The sequence below is a fragment of the Lycium ferocissimum genome, chromosome 4, assembly GCF_029784015.1.
Source record: "Lycium ferocissimum isolate CSIRO_LF1 chromosome 4, AGI_CSIRO_Lferr_CH_V1, whole genome shotgun sequence".
NCBI lineage: Eukaryota > Viridiplantae > Streptophyta > Magnoliopsida > Solanales > Solanaceae > Lycium > Lycium ferocissimum.
Genome location: NC_081345.1, coordinates 33,910,049 through 33,924,254, shown reverse-complemented (window position 1 = coordinate 33,924,254; position 14,206 = coordinate 33,910,049). Strand labels below are relative to the sequence as shown.

Below are 14,206 nucleotides of genomic sequence, written 5' to 3'. Positions count from 1 at the left end.
TTCACATTCACAATACATCTGTATAGTAACTAACATATACCATATCCAAAAGAATATATGCGTATTTGACATTATTGTTTTTACGTACTCAACAATACATTTTGCTTAACCGGATTTCGACACTTTATTCCTCTGCAATAGGAGTGGAAAAAATATACTGCTAAATCTATTAACTACTTCTGTACAACTTCTGATTCACTAGAAATAAAATTACATGCAGCAATTTCTCAAAATTACGTAATGAATAGTTGTAACTGATTTCAAGATCATGAGGAACTGCCGTTGCAGAGGCTATAACCAGATATAAGACAGCTGAACGCAAAAGCAATGAAAGCCAGGAAAGACAGCGTGATTGATGCACTTGCCATTTCTGTGAACGAATCTTTTCCCCAATTTGATACCCAGTCGTTTACCCTCGTTGCAGCAGAAGAGGACGCTGACATAAGAAGATATGCCAGTATCTGCACAGGTACATGCAAGAACAAAAGACTATTAGCATATACATACAGACAGAACAACAGCATAAAGTCAGCTATGATGATGCATATTAGATAATTTGGTTGTAACAGGCACAATCACAATAAATGAAACTGATCAGGAAGTTTTCAACTGGCTAAATGGAAACTGTACGAAGCATTAAGTAAATGTCATGTAGAGTGCAACAGACGATGAAACCTTATGGTCTATTAGATAAAAGTATGTCATACTAGGTTAGCAAACTGTTAGTCGAAATTATTAGCGTCCTAACAGTTATTGGGCCACGCTGTGCTTTGATAATTTTGGCAATAGCAGTAAATTTTGATCACTTTCAATCTCAAATATCCTCATCCTTTTAGTCCCTTGAAAATCTATCTTGTTACCTTCCTAGTGATGAATACGGCCATAAGTTAGCTAGCCCGAATTCTTGAAGTGCTGAACCCTCCTTATGGGAGGGTCCAAATAGCTTTTCAATGTTATGAATAACGATGTGTTATAATTGATTCTATTGGTTATCCATCATTCCATTGTTGGGCTTGTCTTGAACGCACAATGGTTTGGATTAGTAGACCTACCTCTAATTCTATCCTGCCTAGTGCCTATCAAAACTTTGAATAAGGTTGTCCAAAGCCTAGATGAGGCATTGATAGGATTTTATTCAACATAAAAGAGCTGAATTAAGTTATCTAATAGCTCCTCTATTACTTGGTATTTTTTCTTTCGCACAAATCCCATCGTAAGAATTCTGGTAAACTCTGAACTAAGATCTTTTTTTGACTGAACAGGACTCTAAACGAAACTCTACTACATTAGCCTCTAAAAAGCTGGACTAAAATATCCAACAAAAATGCTTTTTTTTTTTTTTTTAAATGAAACAAGAGCTCAATTGGCTATATAGGGTGCACCCCTTCCTGTTAGCAACATTGTAAGAGTCTATATGAATACCTAAGAGCAATATCAATCACCAATTTCATCTCAAACTAGAAACACATGTTTAAGGAAGTACAACAGTTGAAACGGTATTACTTGCCTGATCCATTGAGAAATCAAAATGATATCGCATATGGTAAGAGAGGAAGTGTTTCCCAGTTGTCAAACTGTATGCTAGATCAAATGCTTGAAATCCAGAATATGCAAATCCAATAACATTAATGGCTACCAAATACCTGTGGAAAAAATTAGGCATAACATTACTTAAAGCTAAGGAAAGCAGTTCATAAGGAAATAGTAAATGAGAAACAGGGAAAATAAATGAAAGAAAGAAATCAACTTTGTCCTGATAAAAGAAAACTTCATAGCAACAAAACATTCTTATGTACAGCTAAAATCTATCAGGTGCACACAAGCTGGTTCACACACTAGTTCTACAATGAGAAAATAGGTCACTCTCTCCGTTCCTAATTTATGTGACACTTCTACTCATAATGAGATGATCTATAGCTACATAAATTTGTTGGACTTATTTTAGACCACAACTTTTAAAAGTCATTCTATTTTCTCTTAAATTCTGTGTCAAGTCAAACACCTTCACATAAATGGATGGAAAGAAGTACTCGTACTATCTTCCAATTAAAACTAGATACTACAACTTTTTATGCAAAATTAGCTTCTCCACTTAAAAATAATTTCTTTAAAATTGAAGCAAAACTAACACAAGCAATGAGATTAAGCAAATAGTAACCTGTATTCTGTGTAACGATCAAAGGAATCACCAGTCCAACCTTGAGTTTTATCAGCAGCCATAACCGAAAACGCAATCAAACAAAACACAACCTCACAAACCCTAAACCCTAACGCCGCCCTATTCATCACAACACCCCTTTTCGACCTTCCAATAATACCCTCCACAGCCGCCCTCTCTCCCCTTTCCACGTCAGCACCTGGGCCCACCTTCGTAGTCACCGCAGGTGCCGTGTTCTCCTTCATCGCCCTACTCAAATACACCACCGGTGACCGGCGCTCCGCCGGCGCCGGTGGTGTCGCCGGAAAAGAGAGATTATCCGATGGGGAGAAGTACTTGTCAACGGCTACGATTGCTTTAGAAGGGGATTTAGGGTTGTGGGGTTCAGGGAAAGGGTCATCGGAACGTAATGGTGAGTCGGATCGGAGAGGTGAGTGGAAAGAATCAATTTGAGAATCTGTGTCCGACATTGATAGATGACTACTGCTTTTGTTGTTGTGTTTTTGGAGATTCCGATGATTATTGAGTTCTTGGTTTGGGTTTGGGTTTGGGTTTGGGTTTTTCATGATGAAAAATCTGATCTTTATTAGTGACAGAAAGTAGTACTGATTGAATGAAGAGGAAACAAGTAAACGACTGTGAGAAAATACTTTGGGAAAGAAGGTGGGCTGTCTATGTCGATTATTTTGAATAACTAGAGTGTAATGAAGTATGTGTGGGAGGTCTATGGTTGCTATGGTGTTCTCTACTAATGATGAATGGGCTAGTGCCAGGTGGGACATTTGGAATTTAGTGTGATGTGGCGAGTAACGATTGGGTGGTAAGTTAATAGAGAGATGGTCTGGCTCGGTAGGGATTTTGTATTCGGCTTAGGTTGTACGTGAATCTTTTATGGTAGTGATTCCTTACGTGATGACGTGATGTTCTTGAATGTTAATGCCATGCTAAAATATGATGCTGTTTCTTTTTCATTAAAAATAATAATTATTTGATGTTTATATACATATTTTTTCTAATGATAGTAATGTCAGAGATATTTTGCGTGCATAGTCACTATTCCGTCGCATACTTGCTATAGTATATATTTTTTATGTTTTACATTAAATTATATATACTATAATAATTTAAGCTAACTAAATCATAAAAGTGAGGTAAATAATGTATTAATTAATCACGAGTAAAGTAAGTATTAACTAACAATTGAGATAAAGACACATATCATGCATTGATTAAGTTAGTGTAAATATTAATTAGTAGACAATTTTCTTTTTGTACTCTTGAGTAGTAGTTTAATGCTGAAAATTGAACTCTTAAAACTATAGTATAAATTGTGAATTGTGATTCCTTAGTTACAAACTATCTTTTTTAGACATTTTAGACCGGCATATATATTTCAAAATTTGAACAAGAAAACTTTAGAAAAGGCCAAAAATTTGCATGCCTTTCCTTTTCTTCACCTTATCTCTCTTGGTCTTTTTATAAAGTTCGTGCTAATAATTGCTACAAGATATAAAGGAAGTAAGGAACCCTTTGGATTTGATCTGTCATTTTTTTCATTCAGCACTCAAAAGTTTCTCAAAGTTTTCGTTAGTTGTATTTATAATTAGTAGCGGGGATGAACTCTTTTTTCTTTACTTTATGTTCCAGGATGTCATCCATAAGTTTGACGCACAATCAGTCGGTTCAAACAAATATTCTCCTACTGATGATCAGTGTAGCATTTTAATTTTAGGTCAAAGTCTCTGTCATTAATTTTCCTTGTACTTTGACACAAAAATGAGACATCAACGGACTTTGCACACTTGTACCAAGAAATTAAGGTGACAGTTGATTCTCCGCCTAGTAGTAGGCTTAATTAGAAGAAAGTTGCGGCCTGCAAAGAGTGTGTTTGACTGCAACAAAGTGAAAGATTGTGGTAGGCGCAACTACGAAACTAGATATTAGTGGCGAAATCAAAAAATTTATTAAAAATATTTATCATCTAATATAGAAATTAATATTAATCGTGAGATTACACTGGGTATATTGTTGTCGTGATGTAAACTGTTTAACTAACCACCTTCAGTCCAGGGGCTATAACACTGGTAAATGCCTCACCATGCTAAAGGTAGGCTCTTATACCTAAGTACTACTCCTCAGTCCTAACGAGAAGCTTTAAATCATAAATAATCCATAATTCTATATCTTCGGCGGCCCAGAAAGTGTTTAATATTCCCAACATGCTTTAAAGTAGCATACTCGATGGTTATTTAATTACCATTAGCTGTCCCTTTCTTCAATTGATTTCAAGCTTTTCGATTAGATTTAAATGAAATCATTTAAGAGTACATAACGTGGAAGACCAGATGTCCAATTCTTATTTTAATCAAGCAAAGCACTTAGAAACTTGTCAAGGCAGACTTGGAGTTAAAAAAAGAGCCATAGCTCGGGCGGTAATAACATCTGATCAATCAAACTATGCATAAGCGTAAAGTGTAACTAAAACTTTGTTAATCAAACTTGTCTTGCGTGTGGTCCCCTAAATACTTCAAGTGTCTTCTTAGTTGACCTAACTTTGTCTATCTGAAAAGCATAACCTATAGATTAAACATAATCGCATGAATATCAAAGAGAAAGTTAGGTAAAAACGTAAAAATAGTCTGGGCCCCATTTGAACATGATTTGAAGTTGAAGTTTTATTTGAACATGCAATTTGAATTTCTTAAGTTGTATTTTTTCTCATAAACATGAAAACCTACAAGCTGTGAAACTATCAAAGCTTCCCTAATTCCAATACAATCTTACCAAACGAACAAACCATAGTTCATAATAATAATACGCTACCAGAAGACATTTCTAAAGAATATAACATCTATTGATCGAGCTGTAGTTCAATAAAAAGGAAAATTAAACATGAGTTGTAGTATAACTGCTCTTTAGTATAATCCTCTCCGTTACATTTAACAACCTCTTCACGCGTCACGCATTCACGATCGATGATCGAGAAGAGAAGGCGAAGCAACATTGTTACTTTGAGTCAAGTCTAACATTTAAAAAACAAATCTACCAACTTATGAATCATTCTTTTTACAAAATATAAACTTATAGGTCAAACTTTACATTTAAAAAAAATTTGAAATCATGATTTAGAATTCCAAAGCATACTTTTTGGAAAATTTGAGATTTGAAATCACGACATGATTTGAAATTGAAATTTTGTGCAAATTTCATACAAAACGCTGATTTGAAATCAAAATATGAAATCATGATTCCAAATCCCATGGTCAAACTCCTACTAACTATGATGAATCTTAGAATTCATACAGCTTGTGACACACTTGCTTTCTTAGCACTTCAGCAGCAGTGTCGGTGATGCCACGAGCAAGCAAGGGCAAATAAAGTTTTGTCGGAGGATATAGACATCCTTCATGCTAGAGATTGCATCATGTCTCAAAAGGGCTTTGAGTTTTCTTTCAGGGTAGGCTTTCTGCAACAAAGGCAGATTTTTAAGTTCACAAAATGTGTTCCTACTCCAAAAGGAATCCTTCAAACAATGTCATACATACAGTATCGCGAGGAGGAAGCTTTATCATAAAAACAGAAAAAATCTCTTAATACACGTGATTCCTGGGCCCGGGCAATTATGGCAATTAAGCAAGGGATCTCATTCTTTTTGCAATTCCATAACCACCAAAAAAAAAAAAAAAAAAAAAAAAAGAGAACAATCGAAAAGCGTTCTTTCTACAAAGTGGAAGGACCACCCAACAAAACCACTTGTTACAACTAAGATCTTGTTGTTGCATCTTTTATTGATCACATTTTGTTCATAAAATGGCTTGGATTGGTATTAGCCTGGATACGCTTCTGGGATCAAGGCTACCTATATTGCCTCGAACAAAAGTAAGCCACAAAAAGGTGTGACGTTCTGCCTTCCAGAAACATTACCGTGTCACTTTCTTCGAGAGCTAATATGAACAACTTTCTACGACCGTACAGAAGAGGAACTCATCAATATATGAATTTCAACTCTGCTAGAATACTATTATGCAGATCATCTCTTGACAAAAATATGGATTACATAATATGTGTTTTAGTGTTTGTGATGAAAACTGAAAGGATGTACCATTATTGGACAGCAAAACACTCACTATGCCAAAAAGGGAGAGGAGAGGATTGGCTTTTTCAGTCACATTGCAGGGTGATGCCTCTCTGATCAAAACACTACAAAAGTTATCTGGCAAAAGGGAAAAGCCTGTTGGAAGATGGAATATGCTCTTCTCCTAGCCTAGCCGCACAACTGGGTTCAAAGTCATATAACCAACTTGTATCTTTATTTACTCTGGTAATTTCAAGCGATTGAAGAGTACAAGAAAGCTGTGCTCCGGAATCACATAAAGAAAGCCAAGGTCTGCACCTTTGACGTGCGGCCCCATTCCCTAAGAAAATTAACAAACATATGAATAAAAACCAGGACCTCTAGCTTATGCCTTTCAACGACCTGTGAGATAGAAAATCCACGGGCAAAAAAGACAAGCAAGAATCCCCAGCAATTTTATTACCTTTCCATTTAGTTGTAGAAGTTCCCCCTCAACCCACCTTGGGTTTTTGAAACCATATTCAGCTATTCTTCCTTGACCTTTGTAACCAGCAAGCTGGAAGAAACAAACATGATGAGTCACGCCTGTAATTTCTGAAGCAATCTAAAGTTTAAACTGGATCATTTGACTGTTATATTTCTCAATGCAATAGCTGACTTCGCATATAGCCAAATTAGTTGCTGCGGAGTCACGCTAAACTAGGGTTCACCATGAAGAGTTGCATTCATCAGTGTAATACGGCATCATGGTTAAAAACTAATGCTTTATGGGCGCAAAACAAAAACAAAAAACATGTGTATGATGTCCCAATTATTTTAGCTTTTTCAGTTAACCAGGCTCAAGCAACTTTAAATTTGTCAAATTTGAAGTAAATGATTAAATGTTGAGATGCTGGTATCTATAAGACTTTTTTCAGTAGTAATATTACCTGGATATAAAAGAAGCAGACTCAAAATACCACCAACTTGTGTTGTGTGCTTCTTGTGTTGTGTGGTTAGTACTATTAACTAAGCAGACTCAAAATAGCACTTTTTCAACCAGCTATTACTTACCACACCAAGTTCATCTGGATACATCCCTCTGTTGGACAAGCGACTTCCTTTACCTATTTTAGCTCGAAATGTCACCTGAAAATCAAAAGCTTTACAACTCATTAGGCTTTCATAAGAAGAAACAAAAGGCAGTTCCCAGAGTGAACTATACGAACCTCCCCAGCAGGCACATTAATATCCCCTGTTAGCTTTACTGCCTCAACATACTCAAAGAACTCAACATCAGAAGATTCCTCAGCAGCATTTACATTCCAGTTACCATATTTCCGCCTTAATTGCACTACCTCAGTTCCATAAGGTCCAAATGCACCAACATATAGACCTAGAATTAAAAAAAAACTACATTACTGACAAAGTCCCACATCTCTAGCTCTCTCCACCCTGTCTCCCTCTCCTGGTATAGGAGTTGGAGTCACAGACAGAAACAAAGTCAGGGACGCATACGAACGCATATTCACGTGGAGCTTTAGCAGGTACAGAGGGATGTATATTTTAGTGTGGGAGAGAGAGAGAGAAGCGAGGACAGGCAAATGTCTTACCTTCAAAAGGATCTAAATCCCCAGGAGAGGTTGTAATTCGACTAAAACTTGTGTATTCAGATAATCTGTATCGCTTCTGTGCCTGACTAACTGCAAGCTTTAGCATCTCTTTCACATCTCTAGAAACCTACAGCAAGTGTACATTCAATGAATCAATAGAGTAATACACCTAAAGCTATTGAAGCCATAAAATCTTGACAACGCGAAACCTAAATCTTAAACTTTGAGGGAGAAAAATAGAAAGGCAACAGTCTGAAGAAGGATGAGTCTCATGACAACTTTTCTCACTTAGGTCCCAGCTATCTCTTAATATGACAAGGTAGCTGGTTGACTTTCCATGATTTTACTTGTGATGATGAAATGCAAACTACAAGTTACCTCTAATTGTGAAAAAAAACATAAAAATTGCAAATGATAGAGTTCACTGTGACATGAGATGATATCCTCAGACCACAACTGCAGGCAAAATGTAATAATTATATTTAGAAATATGTTTGCATACTTTCGAAGAAACTTTATCAGAACTCCAAAATGCCTTGGCCACATCAGGAGGCATTAGTTCGGAGATACTCTGAGCTGCAACAGCTGCCTCATTAGTGCTGGACACAATATTTTCTTCAACATCAGGATCTCCAGGTCTCTTAGGAATGTGAAGCACAAAGGAATCCCTTGCCGCATCTTTGATTTCAGCAGGTAAACGAACAAACTCTTCCTTTACTGGATTGTCTTCTTTATTATGTAATACACCCCCTACAAAAAGCTTGGTATCTACAGTTTTTCCATCTTCACTTGTGTCGGTATCTCCTCCTATAGCAACTCGATCAGGATTCATGTTATCCAAATCACTAGTTGTTTCTTCAGTTTCCTCACTGGAGATAGTGTTCTTATCTTCTTCCAGAAATTGCTTCACTGAATCACCATCATCTGTTATTTCTTCTGTAATATTGACTTTCATTACTTTTACTTTCAGATCAGGTATTTTATCTTTAAGAAAATTTATCACACTTCTTATTCCCTCTTCAGCAGCTCCCTCGAAATCTATGCTCTTCTCATTGCTTTTTTCTGCTTCAGCTTCATCTACTTTAACATCAATTACAGGTCTGTTCTCAATTTCAGCAGTTGAAGGCCCCTTTATTGGCTTCGATTTGGATGATAGACTTGAACTTGCTGCACTTCCTTTGGCTCGCTGCAAGAATACCACCTGGCAGCGGTAACAGACATCAGAAGCAGCATTAACACAGTCAGGGGACAGTATAACATATAGAATCAACCCTGAACATCAGCAACATTTAGATAGCGTGCAAGACACCGATAGTTATTAGAGTGCACCTAAGTATGACTACTAACTAAAGGCAGTATTTTTCTGATTTGAGTTTAGGAAAAGGTAACAGTGAGTTAGCTCATCTTGGAAACATACAATGAAACCTTCCAGTACAATGTTTTGGTTATCACGGTGGATTGGTATAATGACACAAAACAAGCTATCCCTTGGTTACATGTGGATATTTGCTCATTGTCCACTTTATAGAGAAAATACATTTGAGAATCTGTGTCAGCATGATTTACGTATCAAGAAATCTGAAAGGGAATCCTCATTTTCGTGGTAGCTCAGTCGCAAGACACCAGCAAAGTCAAAAGATAAAAATAAAATAAAAGTGGATAACACAAAACTTCATAAATAAGATAAGTTGCACTTGCACATTACCTGCATGTTGTAAGTGTTATTTCCTTCTTTGACAACAAAAATCTCAAACAGTGGAGTTCCAGGAGAGGCTTTGACCAACTGTCTGAAATAACCAACTGAGTTCATCAGAAAAAAACAAAAAACAACTAGCAGCTTTGACTTCCAATTTTTTGTTCTTACCTTGGACTATAACTTCTGCCGATAAATCTGCCCACACCTGGTGTAATACGTATTAGTCTACCAAATGGATCATCCGAATCTTTTGAATAGCCAACCCACCAACCAACCTGCAGTTTGAAGCAAAAGAAGAGGTAAGGGAAAGGTCAGTCATGAACTTTAACATGACTATGTAGGTGGCTCTAAGGTGCAAAAGTAATCTATCATATAAAGACACAAACACAGATTTGATACAGGATGAATAAGTAAATAAATTGTGTATGTGTGGTTTTATGCCAGTAATATGGTTGTACAACAAGTCTATCAGGGGCATATTTAAGTGCTAGATGATAAGTATTACCAGCCCACTTCCCGTACTTTGGGACAATCTTGAAGCATCACGATAACGCTCTTCATCTATTGCATTCTGGCGGCAGAAGAAGAAAAGAAATCATTGTCAACATTTAGGTGCAAACGAGGACCAGTGGAGACAGTTCGAAACTCAGTGGATAATGGGATCTTAATGCAATTAGTACCTTCAACATGGACATAATTTCAGCAACAGAGTCCTTCGCTGTAGCTTCTGCAATAGATGCTTTCAATTTGGCAGCTTCTTCAAAGTCTTCCTTTTCTATTGCTTCTTCCAGTTGAAACTGTAAAACATACAACCAGTTAGACTCATAAGAATCAGAGCTTCCTGGGATATATTTTTTAATACAAAAGATATAACCATCTGAATATCATTTACATTGGAGCCACATGTTCCATAGAGCAACTTTTCAAGCATTTAAAAGAAGCGTACTAAAATTGCTATTAGAAAATCAAAAACCAGGAGATGCACATGAAAGCATTTACGGTCATTTTATACAACAGAAAAAAAGCATAAAAGAAAATGAAATGCAACAACAACATACCCAGTGAAATCCCACAAAGTGGGTTTGGGGAGGGTAGAGTGTACGCAGACCTTACCCCTACCTTGGGTAGAGAGGCTGTTTCCGGTAGCATATAAAAGAAAATCAAATATCAATTGAATATCACGACCTATCAGACGATCGTGTTTACCATTTCCTTGGTTGCCTAGTGGAGTTTTTTGGACAATTGCATGGTGGAGATGCCAGGGGAATAGACTAGAGCAATGGATCACAATGTATCTAAATTCTTCACTAGGGAACTGAAGTGTGATGTTATTATGCAACCATCAACTCATAAGTTCCCGATTTACCCACTTGCTTCTAGTAAATGCAAATTAAAATATGGACACCGTATATCTGCACCTGTCCTAGAAACAATTGAAAAACAAGTATTCTCTTTAACCGAGGAATTTCATCTTGAAAAGCAAATAATGAACAAGTGGCATGTCAGCGCTGATTTGTACCACTAAACTAGGTTTTAGAGAGTGGTAACTCAAGTTATACATTCTTTAGGGACATACAGAAAGATCCATTACATTATGAATTGCATGCAGACCAACTGTGTCAACTCCATATTGGTCTTTCTTATTTAATTGTTGCTTTCCAGTTTTCAGACACGACGCCTTCACACACTTCTAATATTTTTTCTGAATTGGATGGTCAAGCAGCTGCTTTGACTTGATAATTTAAATATCTTGAATATGGAATTGTGAACCCCTCTAGGGCCTTTCCCCATTTACCACACTGAAAGGAGACTCCCACCTTGGCCAGCTTATAAGTTCTGTCTCCTCTCTCACCTGCTGAGCACCTTTCCAGGACAAAATCCACCACATCTCTTGTGTAAAACGCCTCGCAACTTGCACAGTGAGTGTAGAGGGGACAAGACCTCACCAAGATTCGATGTTGAAGAATCCATTAGTCAACAGTTGCCATCCGCATCAAGATGGTTATGCCTCTTCCCAAGTCTTTCATCTAAAGAGACTCAACATATACAAGTGGACATTGTCTCATGTCCCACATTGGAAAAATACGACAGCCTTGGGTAATTATATGCTCTCCCCCTCTCTACTCGAGGCACTTTTGCAGCACAAGATTTCCTGAATTCTTGTATTAAGTTTTGAGATACCAAAACCAACATATGCAGATGGAAGAATGCTTCACGGTACAAGAGACTACCTCGGGGGCACTCTTGCCGTTGATAAATCGGTTAATCAACAACAGTTATCAAACATAGGACACAGCTAGCTGCCCAAAATATACAAATTCTATACCAGTCAGCTGTTAAAATTTATCTCTGTCGTTGGTGATATATACTGGTTTCAAAATCTTATATGTAAAAGTTTAGACATAGCTAATAAGTTCAATTCCTTGTTAATAACACAGTACCACAGGAAAGGATATAGTTCTTGAGATGACAAGGTGGGGATCAGATAACTCCACAACTTTATTTTAGCTGATAAAATAGGAAAGAAGAAATACGGCAATGAAGAAAACATGGCAACTAATAAGGAAAGCAGTACAGAGCATTCACTTTTAAAAAAAAAAAAAGAAAAAAAAGAAGAAGAACAGTAACAACAGTGAAATAGAGTTGACTATATGAATCCTCTATATCTATCTATTTGAGGCAGTTTGATTCCACTATTCAAGACTTTAGGACAAATTGGATAATCTCTTTTACAGATTCACCAAATCTCACACTTAAATACATACAGATTGCTAACCAAACTAAAAAGACTCTCACCAAACAAGGCCTTAGTTAATAGTACCAACAACAACTAATTAAGTCCATGGATTCTGAAAAGATATTTCTAATTTATCAAAAACAATGAATCAAAGAGAGAAAAATTAGGGACCTTTAACACAGAGGCATAGCTCTCAGCTTGTTCAATTTCAGTAAAATAGCGAGTCCATCGATTCCAGTCCCAATCTAAGGATTCAGAAGAAGAAGAAGAAGTGAAGCAGCTATTATTGCAATTTTCATCAGAAGAGGGAGTTGTTGAGGTGCTGTTTACATTGACACATCGGCAACAAAGCCTTGAATTTTTCCTAAGAAACGATTTATTTGTGAAATTAAGGAAATAATTAGATGAAGACGAAGAAGAAGAAGAGAGTGAAGGACGGATATTGGTGACGTGTCCAGCCGCAGCCCCAGCGTTGGCTACAGCCATATCTACTACTCTTCTTCTTCGTCGTCGTTTCGCTCTCTGTGATTTCTGCTGAGATTTGTGTTTGTGGATAGAAGAAGATAGAGGGGAGAGGAGTATGAGAGACGGATAATTCTCGGCCCGATTGCTGCAATAATATGACTTCATGGTTTTGCACTTCTCCCTACACAAGGACCAGTGGGGCCTATTCTTCTTGTCTTTTTTAATCAACAAATTCTGATTTTTATTTTATTTTTTTTTTTTAGCCAAATGATCACATTTTACTTTCTCCACATCTTCCATACACGATTAATCTAGTCTTTTGGGTAAAAGCTAGAATACTCAATTTATGACTTATGTCACTTAAAATAAGCTCATTCAATCAGGCTATAAATGATAAGTATTTATTAACTAGTCAGGATTAAGTAATAATAATTTTTTAACAAAAGCATGTTTTATATTTATTAGTATGATGTAAATACCAGATACTACGTATAAAATTTTGCCTAATTATCTTAAATTAACTATGTCGATGTTAAAGTCCATCAATTAGATGAATAGACCATGACAATGTAGGAAGAACTAAACATAAGCTTAAATTATGTATTTAATGAAAGGAAGAAGATGGTTAATGAGACCTTTTTGGGTGATTCCAAGGAAGAAAGTTCTAGTTCAACTTGGATTGCCTCTTGAATGTAATTTGTGGTCTCCTATATCATTGTTAGAAGTGTCTAAGTGCCTAACTAAACGGATGGAGTGTTTCAGCAAAGGTGAATCGGAAAAGATGTCAATATAGGTCAACAAAAGTGAAAGACTTCTGGAGGGAATTTAACTAAAGTTACTACGAGGAAAGTGTAACTATAATTTGCAACTTCGTAGAATGTTGAAACTTGAAAGTAATATGTTGCGTTTTTGTTAAAGAGAAGCACAGATACTTAATATAATCCTTTGTAGGTATATTTAAAATGTTACTCTTGTGCAACGTAGAGACCAATTTAACACGAGTTAAATATGACTTAAAAGTGAATCTATGACTGGATCCAAAAAGAAGACTGTCAAAATGAAGAAGAAAAAAAAAAAAGTGTCGTGCGTAAATCCATACATCCCCAAACCTGCCCTCACCGACCCATGTTATTTTTGAGTGAAAAAAAAAAACCGTATTTCTCTCGCTTTTTGCTTTCTATGAATGTAAATAAAACAATACACTTATTCTTTGAGCCTAACATTTCATTTCATAAATGAAAAGACACAAATATTAAGGTGAGTAGGCAGGGTCTAAAGTTAGCCTCTAAAAGGACAGATGCATCGTCTATTCGCAAGTGGTTCTTGAGATTTGACTTGCAATTGCAAATTTAAGTAGACTATTGAAGTCACTTCATCACACATCATACTGAATGGCTCATAATTATACTAAATGGAAACCAAGGCTTTACTGGGACCATATGCTCAAAATCATGTGGCAATTCACTTGTAGTCCATGGCCTTA

At 36.5% G+C, this 14,206-nt stretch overlaps 2 protein-coding genes across 3 annotated transcripts; both read right to left on the bottom strand.

Moving 5' to 3' along the window:
- LOC132052447 (CASP-like protein 4A3) lies at positions 1-2,834 on the bottom strand. The gene is made up of 3 exons (XM_059443983.1): positions 2,159-2,834; positions 1,508-1,643; positions 1-461 (listed from the first exon to the last, which is right to left on the bottom strand). Exons 1-3 carry the CDS (start codon positions 2,722-2,724, stop codon positions 267-269), a joined length of 897 nt encoding a protein of 298 aa, XP_059299966.1. The 5' UTR covers positions 2,725-2,834; the 3' UTR covers positions 1-266.
- A 3,317-nt stretch (positions 2,835-6,151) lies between these two features.
- Positions 6,152-12,811, bottom strand: LOC132052446 (protein EXECUTER 2, chloroplastic). Of its 2 annotated transcripts, XM_059443981.1 has the most exons (11): positions 12,430-12,810; positions 10,202-10,318; positions 10,027-10,092; positions 9,690-9,796; positions 9,531-9,612; positions 8,328-9,026; positions 7,826-7,952; positions 7,442-7,608; positions 7,287-7,361; positions 6,697-6,789; positions 6,152-6,573 (listed from the first exon to the last, which is right to left on the bottom strand). In XM_059443981.1, the coding sequence occupies exons 1-11, from the start codon at positions 12,742-12,744 to the stop codon at positions 6,472-6,474; spliced, it is 1,950 nt and encodes a 649-aa protein (XP_059299964.1). In that variant the 5' UTR covers positions 12,745-12,810; the 3' UTR covers positions 6,152-6,471. The 2 variants fall into 2 exon arrangements, with proteins under 2 accessions (XP_059299964.1, XP_059299965.1); XM_059443982.1 differs by lacking the exons at positions 6,152-6,573; positions 6,697-6,789; positions 7,287-7,361 and having other exon boundaries at positions 7,550-7,680; positions 12,430-12,811.
- Between the last annotated feature and the right edge of the window lie 1,395 nt (positions 12,812-14,206).